This window comes from Callorhinchus milii, unplaced genomic scaffold (assembly GCF_018977255.1).
Source record: "Callorhinchus milii isolate IMCB2004 unplaced genomic scaffold, IMCB_Cmil_1.0 Scaffold3, whole genome shotgun sequence".
NCBI lineage: Eukaryota > Metazoa > Chordata > Chondrichthyes > Chimaeriformes > Callorhinchidae > Callorhinchus > Callorhinchus milii.
This window is the reverse complement of record NW_024704744.1, coordinates 85934908-85947565: the sequence shown is the minus strand read 5'-3', so window position 1 is coordinate 85947565 and position 12658 is coordinate 85934908. Positions and strand designations below refer to the sequence as shown.

The following is a 12658-nucleotide window of genomic DNA, read 5'->3' as shown; positions in this document are numbered from 1 at the left end:
GGTAATTTAGTTTATGATAGGGTAGAGGTAGTTAAATGTCATGAAGCACAAGACCTCAGCTTGAGTTTGAGTGAATGTTCAATCAGTAAAATCCTAAAATTGAATGTACTGCAGTGTTTGTTGACGACACCCAAAAAGACTGATCTCTTTGTGTTTGTGAAAGCAACATGTTCACCAGTTAGCCTCCCACTACATTTGGATTACACTATTTTATGTGAAAGGGCAATATTACCTTGGAAATTATTTAGTTCCTAGATTTTATTCCACTAAAATTTTATTCACCCATAAAAGCCATTTGTCTTCATAAATGTACATGGATGCAATTCCCAGGACAATATATGCCAGTGCTATTCTCTCTAGCTATAAAGTGCACAGTACATAAAATGGTAGCACGTTTGTTTGATTTTGACTTCCATCTGAGTCCCTGAATTCTTCTTGTACCTGTGATTGCAAATTGAGCAATGTTTTATGAGTATTCTGTTTATCTTTTTATATCATAGTTTGTATTATGACATAATACTAGATTCACATCTCAGTTGAAACGGTTAATGCAATTGTTGATATGGATTCTATGGTCATCTTGATTTCTCTGCAGAACCTGCAGAACCCAAAACAAACAAAATATTTGCACATCGAATCATTTGTGAAACAAAAACAGTAATTGTACTTGCAGCATTTGTTGCTTTTCACTATAAGGACACTACTTTAATGACATGTCCCTGGCTTTTGAGAACCATTGTGTTTGTTATCTATGAAAGTATTGAAACATCCTCCCAACGTGAAAGGCACTATACAAATATAATTTTTGTTGTTGTGTCACTTTCAGGAAGGCATGTGATTGAGATCTGGATACTCTATTTTAAACATACCTTTAAGCAATCACAGTATTGCATTATCATTGCTTTGGTCAGGCTGGCCATAGGCATCAGCTGTTTATTTGCACTACCAAAAATTAAGCACAATCCTGTTTGGAGTAGCAGTAATTGTAGTTGCAAATTTTCATGTTAAATTATTTTCATGTTAAATTATTTAAATTATTTGCAAATTTTCATGTTAAATTATTTACATTCATTTATAGTTTTCATTTTATTAGGAGTTCACAAAGCAATATATGATCTTTGTGTATTTAGTGGAAAAGTGCATTTTATTTCTGGTTTTGCTTCCATTTCTGATTGTTGCTGCAACCTAATACAACACTTTCCCAAATTGTATCGTGTTTTAGACCTAGTGGTAGATAAGAGAGTTTATTGATTCGTGATAGAAGAGGAGATGCTCTCCATAAGTTTGATGAGTGGAAGGAGGCTCAAATTTCTGTCCATTTTTGAAATGTATTTGACTTGATCTCTATTTTTGTTTTATTTTGCTGCTTTTCCCATCGCTTTGCTTTCCTCCAACTGGAGGAACAGGCAAAGTCTAGATTACAAATTTCTCCACCATCTCAGCGTTATTCTGCATCAGCTGACGAGAAATGTTTTGCAGGCTGTGTTTCGTGTTTTTTTTCTTCCCTAAGAGAATGCAATCTCTTAGGGAAGAAAAAATATTCCATCATCTTTAAGTTACTGCATATCATGAGTTTGAATGCCTAGGATTTCATTCTGAACCCTCAGATTTTTAGTTGTGCGTTATAGTCAATGCTGTTGAATGTGAACCACCATTTTGTTTCTGCTTAAAAATGCAGCTTAGAAAATAGGTCAATATTAAAGGTAAATTCTAACAAAATGTTTTATTTCAAATGTAAAGCTGATTTTTTCATTAAACCATGTTTTTCGCAAATGTTTTCAACTCAACTCATTAAGAATTATTGCAATATTTTTGAATGAAAAAATAAAAAATTGTTTTGTAGAAATCTTTTTCCATGATTTAAAAATGGGCATTTCAATTCTCATTTTCTGTATATCTATATCTACTTTGTATTTTTCGACAGGCAAAATCTGCAACTTTTTCGCAACTTGTGTTAGAAAATTGTTTATCATAAAATTAACTGGGAATAAAAACACTAAAAGAGCTGATGGAAACATTTAAATGCAATGATGTATTGGTCATCATTCAGATCCTTTAATGTTTGCAAAAAAAAACCTTTTAATTGTCCATAAAATCCTCAGATGTTAATTAGGGAGCAACTTCAAATTGTAGAATGCTGATATCAATTAGGGGGAACTGTAAAGCGGATATGTAAATTCTTAGCTAAATTTACAAATATATTTGATATTCAGAGTTCAGAACACAGGATTTTGAGTGTATTGAATACTGTAGGGCATTTTTGCCACCATGTGTTTTTAAGAAGATTAGAATGTTGATACTTGCAGTGAAAGAATTGAGATGGCACTGTTTTACAATGTCACATCTCACACTTAAACTGCTGGGAGTTGGTTTGCAACCATATTTTTCATCATCCAAATTAAATTGCTTCTGAAATGTTTGGTATAGTTATTTGTAATATGTATTTTAAGATACTAAATACTTTATAATTTGTTTTGTTCTAGTTTGATGGCCATATTGGGGGACAGAAGAGACCTGCATCAAAGCAACTTACTAAAGAAAGTTTGTATGTATTTGATCAGCCGAATACTACATATTTTAAAAGTATTTAAGCTTTTGAAGAAATTCTCCTGGCCAGAACCATCCTGTGTGTGGTAACCTTATTGTTTATAGTGTGGTAATGTTGGTAGCCCTTCTCTGACTGCAAATGAATTGCTGTCATCTTTTCTGTATTGCATTAAACAGAGCTGTAATGTGTTGTTACGCAATGACCAAAATATCAATTGATACAACTATTAGGGTAAATAAAGCGCTGTGAAGCGCTTTGTAGGAGTTTTGTAGCTCAGTGGTTAGAGCCACTCGCCTCGGAAGTGAGAGACCTGGGTTTGATTCCCGGCAGGGCGAAACCATGGGGAAGTTTCCTTATTCCACACACCTAATAATAAATCTCTCAAAAGAAAAAAACAATAATAAAATTGGTCACTTCAATCCACGTCTGTTTGCGGGACATTGCTGTGTGCAATTGGCTTCTGCATTTCGCCCACAAATATACAGTCAATTCACTTTACAGTATATTCTGTGAAGCACGTTGAGACATCTAGAAGACATGAAAAGCGCTATATCAAATGCAAGTATTATTAATATTAAACTCGCCTGCAATTTTCAGAAAAAAGTTTCTGCAGTATCAATCAGACAATCTGCATTTTCTGGGAACTTTGGAGCAGTACAATGTGTAGATTAAGATTTAATATCCCTGCTCTTGGGATAGTCATAAATGTGTCATCTGTATTCTGAAGCATGTTAAAATATGAATTTATAGAGGTTGTGGCACTCATTATCCTTCATTTTGGCACATGATTGACTTTTATTCTCCTTGTTAAACCTTTGTGCTGATCCAGGTGACGGGGCTAATGCAAAGTGAAACATATTTCCACTTTGGGCATCCAGTGCCACCATCAAGCAGTCTCTTTGTCAGGTATTGTAGGATCAAATGCAAACTAATTCTGACCCAAAACGTGCCTTACATTACAATAACGACGGAAGAGCACTTTGATGCATATTTCTGCACTTTCCACACCAGGAATCCTTATGGTCCCTTTGAGTAGGATTACAAATGTTACTACTCATATGTGCTGAATCATAATAGTTTTAAATTGCAGGTTACTGAGAGCTGGATTAAGGCTTTCCCAATTTGTTTTAATCTAAAACATTTATAGCCATCAGAGTGAAGATTAGCTTTAATCTCAAAATGACAGTTCTGAATTTCTAGGAGTTTTAAGCAGTTTAAAGCATAATCTATAATGATTACATGAAAATTACACAGCTTACTTAATCTGAAATATAATCAATATAAATTGAAATAGAAATTGCAATCTCTCCATTTTTTCTAAGTGGCCTGGAATTAGGCAGGCCAACTGATATGCGTTTACAATACACAAAACAAAAATAATCACATAATTCTGAATATTCAGAAGTGGAAACTTCAGAACAAAGGGCCACCTAGCAGGACAGACTTTAAACTATATTAAAAAAATGTTAATAATATTAGTCAAATGTTACTATTGATTATGATTTAAGAAAATAACTCAACACTATTTCAAGGTCTTCGAGATGGGCTTTAAAGGTGGGGAGAAAGGAGAGAGGCTGAAGGACTCTGGGATGGAGTACCAGAAATCGGGGAAAGAATGTCTGAAAACTCGCCAACTGACAATGGGGTGAAATATCTTGTAGATATGAAAATGATCTTTGAATGTATGACATTGGACTGCTTGACATCTCTGAAGGTTTTTCTATTTTAAAGGTTGTTAATGAGCATTTTAAATTCATCACTTTGTGGAAAAGAAATTGAAGTGGGCAGTGAACATTAAATAAGTGTTTTAATATGGATTTATACCCATTTGATGTTGGTTTACAATACAGATTATATTTTCAGTGAATGACATGGATGAAAAAGTACATAAGAACGTAACATAAGAAATGCTAGATGAAGAAAGACCAAGATCCATCTAGTTCGCCTTCCACCTTCCTGGCGGTCGCATGCAAAAATGTCCCAAGCTACCTATGTGCTATATCCCATAATGTTATTTCCTAAAAGAAAACTAAGTATATCAACATAGTTGAATATACTCCGTCCCTTGCACATGACATTAGGAATTATGGCAACATTTTACTGATGTCAAACGTGCTGTCAGTAACCTTTGATGGTGTGAGTCTTCTCTTCGCCATTCTTTCTTTGATCTAGTTTTGAGATCATTGAGGTGCTTTGTACAGTGCTGCAACTTTTTTTATTTTGATATTTTGAGGTTGTTTTACCTTAAGTGTTGTGAGTCTCACTTGGCCAAACATCCTCCTTCTCCACAACTTTTTGGGGCACTTTTCTGCTCATTTAAGCAAGGAGTTTTCATTACAGACATTCAGTATTGGCATCAAGCTTGCCCAACTCAGGTATAGCACAGTCAGCTGAAGAATAAAGCTGAGCCTTAACAGTGTACCTTAACTCCTGCACAAGTCTTCCTTTGTTTCTGAGTGAGATTTGTCAGTATTTGTTATGCAATCCAGTTCATTTTCCAAATGAATTGTTCCACTAAAGTTTGAAGTTCCTGTTCTCTGAAATGTTTATTGCGTTGTTGTTTTTCGATTCCATTTTCTATGTTTATTGCTAGAGGAAACTTGTCACAATTTTAACAAAGGTCAACTAGATACTGTTGGTTCTGGTAATGTACAAGTAGATAGCTTAATTAGCATTGTACTGATTATCTTAACTTACTGTAGGAGGTATGGAGAATGTTAACATTTGCATTCTCACAGTTCATTAGTAGCTACAAAGTTACCATTCAAATAGCTTTTAATACCCACAGACATGATGATTCTGGCCATTTTTTTTTAGCTATGTGTTTTAAGATTAGTATGTATCATGATAGATTAGTATGTATTATAGTGCAAGTCCTGGTTAGGTGTCTTAGTTAATTAGTTAAGACGACTAAGTTAACAATTACAGTCAAACCTGTCTTCAACAACCACTCAGAGGACTTGGTGAAAGTGGCCTTTATATAAGAGTGGCCTCTGAGTAAGGGTCGTTGGGTGTGTGAACCGGGGCTGTACCAAGGTGGCTAACGGGTGGTTGCTGAATGGAGGTGGTTGCTCGTACAGGTTTGACTGTAGTTGTCTCAACTAAGTCTTAGTTACTTGTCTTCGTTATTATTTGTAATTATTTTTTTCCCCCAGGATTCATCAGCACTTACAAGAAGAACAGAAAAATGTTCTGCAGCCAGATTCCAAAACTCCATTCAACTCACTAGAAGACGCCATGCGACGACTTCTTCCATATCACGTTTTCCAGGGGTCACGACCTTCCCAAATGGAATTTCAAAAAGGTGGTGATCTGAATATTTTATTATCACTTTTAGACCAGATATTGGATTGGAAAAAACACTTAAAAGCATTAGAAAAGTGTGCCTCATGTAGGGAACCCTAAGTACTTCATGTCAACTCATGAAAACTGCTCTGAGGTGATCACTTGTCTGTACAGATCCTCACGCAACAATTAGGATTGTCACCTCAGGGTTTTATGACACGGTGTGAAACTGGAATATCAAGATAGACAATACGTGCAGCTGTCTGACCATGCAGGAGCAGGATAAGAAAGAACGTGGCACACTTTTTTGTATTATATTTTGTGTATATTTGAGTTCCGCAATGATACAAACAGCAGTTGAGGTTTCTAGTTGTAATAATTTTGCATGGCCGAGATAAAATAGTTGGTAATTTACAAAGGTATAATTGTTTAGAGTTGATATAAGATACTTCAATGCCTTATTTTTTTCTAAACAGTGGATTCTGAATTTGAAGCTTTGTCAACACAGTTGCTGAAACACACTGAGGTGATGCTCAGCAAATATAGAAGACTGTTATTGGATGATGCCATGGTATGTGGTACAGATTATTTTGAATATGTTTATAGGTAAGCAGTATTGCATTCCACTGGTTAAAGGTAGCTACCAGGAAGCATCTTAAACTCATGTTTAACAGTTCGAGAGTAGAGATGGCTAATGTATGTGTTGAGTGTATGTTACTTTATTTTTAGATTAATTCCTATTTTCTTAGAACTTGGTGACTCGATTACCACACCTGTAATATAAATTGTTGAAGCATACTGGAGATTGAGATGAGAATTATGTAAAACTTAAGTATACTTTTGTTACACTCACTGTTATTGATTAGTATATTTTTGTGAACTCATTATTGTGTGTTTTTTTTTAGCGGGTAAATCCCTCTGCCGAGATGGTGATGATTGACCGAGTGTTTAATCAGGATGAGAAAGCATCCCTCATCCAGGACAAGCGCTTATCTGCGGAGGATTCTGGTGAGAACACCTACGCGTTTCAACTTTGGCAGTCTTGATCACTCCGATGTTGGAACGATGATCTGTAAAATAAAAACTGATTTTTAATACACTCAAATTCTGGTAAGATTAGTTTAATTATTAAAAATTAAAAAGTTGATCATAAGAGTGCCCAGTTTGTAAAATTCAAGTGACGTCATGACAAGTGCTTTACCACAGAAGAACACTTCCTATGTTGGCTAAGACAATCCTACTCATCGACTGAAGGAGGAAGCGTGGCAGTAGGAAAAAGATTTGTGTGTGTGGGGTGGGCAAGAAAGCAGGGGATATTACACATTTTAAACAAAAGTGCCTCGTAGAATCAGAATTTAAAAAGTAAACCACAATCTCAGTTAATGGGGTAAGGTGACTGATAATCATAATGCAATTTTCCATTTACTTTTTTTTTACCTTTTACTATATGATACAATTTATTATACAGGGAACAGATTAACAGTCTTGATTTTGTCACAGATATGTGTGAAGGATTATGCAGTATTGTAACTTGCTGGAATTTGAGCGAACATGAAGCTGACTATGTGATTTTAATCTTTTGAGCATTAGCTGATATTTATGGGAACTTTTACTATTAGTACAGTCACATTTTAATTTTTATTCATCAGAAAATCCTCATGACTCTACATGGTATGTGCTAACTGTTTTTCCATTACCACAGTGACAATTTTATTTCTGCTTGTAGTGATCCGTATCATTTCTTTATAGTTTTTTTTAAACCCCCATAACATTTTATTTTCTTTATTTAGATGGCTATTTGGCAAACTTCTGTTGCTCCTCTGCTTTATGTGTAAAATCCACAGTTGAAACAGCAACAATAGTTACAGACTTGTCTCCAAGCAGTGGCAGCATCCAGTCCACGTCAGCGAACACTGTTCTCAGCCAAACGAGTGTATCTTCAAGATTGTCTCATACAACTTCTTCTGCAGGAAGTGGGATCAAAACAGCCACAAGCTCTCCCAGGCACAGTCCATACTTTGCAAAATCCTACAGCAGCAGTAGCCACAGCAAAGGACTCAAACTAACAATCAAACAAGGGACAGTTTGTGGCATTCCAACACAAAATAAATCTTTAAAAAGTCAAGAGCAGTCGGCTATCAAAACTCAAGGTGGTAAAATCACTGCTGTTCGCAAATCTGGTCATGTAGATGCACAAAGCACGAAAGGAACATTCGCAACTGAACCTGCTGTGAGAATTGTACAAGTATGTATAGGAGAAGAAAACAGGACTGATGTTGAGAAAAAGTGCAACAATCCTTGTAATGAAGTTACTGCAGGAGGTCTTATAAAGGAAGTAAAGAAGCTTGTCTTTAATCAAACTGGTAATTCTATTGAATTGGAGCATGTGCAGGGTGGCTCAGATTTGCTTTGGCATGATCGGTCACAAGGTGATGCTAAGAATTCTCAACTGGAAGACTTTACTTCTGTGCAAACTAAAGATGGAAAGGAAGTACAACATGACACATCACTCCATGAGCATTTGGAGTGTGCCATTAATAGCATTTTGGATTTACAACAAGTTCAGAAGCCTCCTGACAATGCAGTCATCAGAAATAGTTCACCAGATCTTGAAATTCCCCAATGTTCACCCGTAGCTCCTGTGGAGAACTATTTAGAGAAACCTATCCCAGACCATAATGAAGGTATCAGAGAAACAGACTCTGTTTTAGAAGCAGCAGTAAATAGCATACTAGAATGCTGATAATGTGAGCATGCAGCAACAGAAATGACAGATTATCAACTGCATTCCCAACTTAGAGAGATGAAACTGGAGAAAAGGAAGTAGCATGTTACTCAGTTGTATTACTGAGAGCGACTGGTTGGTACTCCTGGAGAGGATGGTTGCAGTAAAGACAAGGAAATTGATTTAATTTGAACCATACTAGTTTGAACTTAGGGAAGGTATATGTAGCTTGTACTGTACTTTAGAAATAATTATGGTGGCACAAGATACATATTTAGTCTTCTTTAAAAATAGTCAAGAAGAGATATTTAATTTTATTGAGTTTTTTAAAGCTCTGAATTCATGTAAAAGGCACTCTGCTGAATTTAAGAGTGCTTTTGAGTTTGTGGTAGTAATTTGTGTTTTTATTTGTAATTTAATGTGAAAGTGTTGTTTTCTAGTTTTTTTGTTTTATGTAAAACATTGAGAATTGAGTGCCAATAAGTTAATTTTTGAATAGTGGAGAGCAACATTCCCATTTAAATCAAAACATAAAGCTGTAACTGTTGATACTGAAATGGCAGACCGCTATAATTTTGCATTGTCCCTTTATTTAAATCCCACTAAGTATGAATGCTTTGAGCCTTTTAAGGCCTGAACAGAAATACAGTGTGGATGGTCCCAGTGTGACCCATTAATTTCTGGATCTAAAAAATGGTGATTGTATTCCCATTTTGCAGACCTGTATTATTATTTTGTCTTGCACATTTAGCAGTAAGTCCCAGTACATAAGTGAAGAGCACAACAAATACCTTGATCAGTGAGGCCTTACAAATTGACTTCACAAGAAAAGATAGGAGGAGAATTTCACTTATGGGCTCTAAGATACAACTGTGGGGTTTTTTGCTTTAAATTCTTTGATTTTGTGTAGTATTTAGATCTGGTCCTCTTTAGAGATGCTTTGTACACATTTTTTAAATATTTATAAAAGACTTTTGTAAAAAAAATATAGAAATGTCAAAAGTTATTTTTGTTATTGTTGATTCAGGAACTGTATATAAAGCAAGAAAAGCATAATTTGAATGAATTATTAAGAGTATTTTAGTTGGATGCTAACAGATCAATGAATCAACTTTTCAAATGCAGCCAAAGAATTCAACAAAACTGAGTTGTGTTGGTCTTTTTTTAACCATCTGCATTTTATTGAAGATAATTGTATATTCATGTTTGTAACACTACAGGGGAATGATCACCAGCCGTTTCTCAATATTGCTGGCTATTTGAATACCGTTTTTTATCATCTTTAGGCTAGAAATATGATGGGTCTGACAATACAGTGACCTTAAGAATCCATGAACTTATTAAATTATCAGATGATTGGCCCACAATTATTGCATTGTGACTTGGAAGTTTATTTTTTGCAAGAGAAGTTTTTGTTACCACTTGTTTAACTGCTATGCTGCCAAAAGTGAATCTACCTTGAATCTTTTGATGCAACTATTTCACGTCTGGCAGATTCAAGATTTGTGCACAAACAAAGGAGACCTTGAAACCCCAGACTTAACAGCAGTGGATTAAAAAAACTATGCTTTTCATTTATTACCAACAATCTAATCTCTCAGGTTTCCTGGCAAATGAATCTTATTTTGAAATATTTAATACTTTTTGTGAGAGAAAGTCTAGAACAGTGTTTAACAGTGGCGGAGCCTAACTCCGAGCCCTGGGGGTGGGGGGGTGAGGTAGGTGACTGTAAGCACAGTCGAAAACGAAGGTTTTCAGGTGGGACTTGAAAAAGGGGAGGGAGGGGGAAAAGTGGAGGGATTGAGGGAGAGTGTTCCACAATTTTGGGGCATAGTGGCTGAAAGCATGACCTCAGTGGTGGAGTGGAGGGAGCGAGAGACAAGTAGGAAGCCAGTGCCAGTCGAGTGGAGGTTCCGGGTGGTGGATTGGAAAGTGAGGAGGTCGGAAAGATTGGGAGGTGCCAGGGAGTGAAGGATCTTGAGTTTGAGGATTTTGAAGTCGATCCGTTTAGTGATGGGGAGCCAGTGGAGCCTGACCAGAACTGGTGAGGTGGGTACGGAATTTGGTCCGGGTCAGTATGCGGGCAGCAGAGTTCTGAATGAGCTGGATTTTTTGAACAGTGGAGCTGGGAAGACCAGCGAGGAGTGCGATGACATTGCCAAGGGGGAGCATTTAGATGAGGAAAAGAAGAGGGCCAAGGATGGAGCCCAAGGGTACCCCGCAGGTGACTGGGTAGAGGCAGGAGGAGAAACCATTTACCAATATGAAGTGGAGGCGTTTGGTTAAGTAGGACTCGAACCATGTGAATGGGTCCCATGAAGGTGGATGAGGGAGGAGAGGCAGTGGATAACTGTGTCGAATGTGGCAGAGAGATCCAGGAGGCAAAGGGAGCTCTGATCACAGATAGAGGATGTCGTTTGTGACTTAGCAAGCGCTGACTCTGTGCTGTGGGCAGGACAAAAAACAGACTGCAGGAGAGAGTGGAGGGAGAGGTGTGACCGAAGTTGACCTGCAACAATGTGTTCCAGGACTTTAGCAAGGAAGGTAGGTTGGAAATGGGACGGTAGTGTGAGCGATTAGAGGCATCAAGGGTGGTTTTTTTGGTGGGTAAAGCGAAAGTAATCCAGTTAGCCACACAATTCACTCACATGTCACTTATGTATCTTAATACTATAATTGGCTTTGCTGTGAAGTTAATTCTTTATTCCATTTTATGCTGAATGGTATGAAAACTTGTAAGCACAATACAGTGACCTTATCTAATAATAAACCTCTTGAGTTTCACCGTCATAGTCAAAGTGAATGCAAATGGCAACAACCTGTTTTTCCCTGATGAGAACTCAGTAATGCAAATAATGCTGCATATTAAATACAATAGTCTTATTCAACACCATTAAAAGTGAATATTGTATTTATACAGTTGATTTACAGATACAGTGACTACTAGCACAAGAGGGTCCCTTCAAGATGAATGCTGCTCTAATCCGAATGTCCTGGTTTGCCCTGTCGAGCACTAATTGTAATCCTAGTGCCTTATTTCAGATAAGGATATTTAAGGAGCCCAAGGCGACAGTATATCAGCAGGCAAATTGGAAACCGAGTACACCAGTGTTATTCCTTTATTTTGGAGAGAGGGCTGTATTCTTTGATTTTCCTCTTTTACGAAGTACCAATCCCCATGTAAGAGAAGATAGACAGGCAATAATAAATAACAATAATTACATATGATATAACTCCTTTCATGTCAGGATGTCTTGTTAGTGCTTCCCAAGGTGTACTTTGAAGTGCAGTGATTTGTATATTTTGTGGGCAAGGCACAGCTTAAACAATAGCAATTTACTGATTAAGAAGCACATGGATCCCAATTTCAGCAATATCATTGGAGGGAGGTCCTGAATAAAAAAGACCTGGTGCCTCCCAAAAGGGGGAAGGAATATTCACAATATGTCAAAAGCTTCCATTGTTGCCTTTAGGTGACCTACTAATTTGTGCACAAAAACAGTCTGATGTGACATGACTTCCAAGGGTTCTTCCTCTTTGGAAAGCACCAGGTTCAGGACCTCCCTCCAATGATATTGCTGAATCAGAATCTATGTGTTACTCAGAAGACCAAGGTCCATCTACTTCAACTTCCACCATCCTAGCGGTCGCTTGACATGTGTCCCAAACTATATACGGTATCCTGAGATGTTATTTTTTTTCGTAGAAATTTATCTAATTTGTTCATGAAACAAACATTTAGTGCTTCCTCTGTCTCCCGAGGGAACCTTTTCCATAAGTTTACTACTTGTTCACTGAAGTAATGTTTCCACAGATTTGTTCTAAATTTACCCTCCTTTCAATCGCAGGCTGTGTCCTACTGTTTTACTGTTCAGTACAAGTTAAAGCAGCTTATCATGATCTATTCCCTTCAGAATCTTAAAGATCGTAATCATATCACCACTCAACCTTCTCTTCTCCAGTGTGAACATACCCAGTTTATCTAATCGCTCCTCATAGTCCAGTCCCTCCATCCCCTCAATTATTTTGGTTGCCCTCCTCTGTATCCTCTCAATCACTGTAATATCGTTTTTATATTACGGAGACCAGAACTGCACACA

The 12658-nt window shown here is 36.8% G+C and overlaps 1 protein-coding gene across 2 annotated transcripts in view; it reads left to right on the top strand.

Annotated features, from left to right (window-relative positions):
• bicral (BRD4 interacting chromatin remodeling complex associated protein like) overlaps positions 1-9701 on the top strand; it is a 33329-nt gene extending 23628 nt beyond the window's left edge. For both annotated transcript variants that reach the window (XM_007892454.2, XM_007892451.2), the window contains 5 exons: positions 2484-2545; positions 5704-5852; positions 6310-6404; positions 6739-6841; positions 7624-9701. In XM_007892454.2, coding sequence (XP_007890645.1) covers positions 2484-2545; positions 5704-5852; positions 6310-6404; positions 6739-6841; positions 7624-8576 — 1362 coding nt within the window. In that variant the 3' untranslated portion in view covers positions 8577-9701. The remainder of the gene's footprint in view (positions 1-2483; positions 2546-5703; positions 5853-6309; positions 6405-6738; positions 6842-7623) is intronic.
• Positions 9702-12658: the final 2957 nt, after the last annotated feature.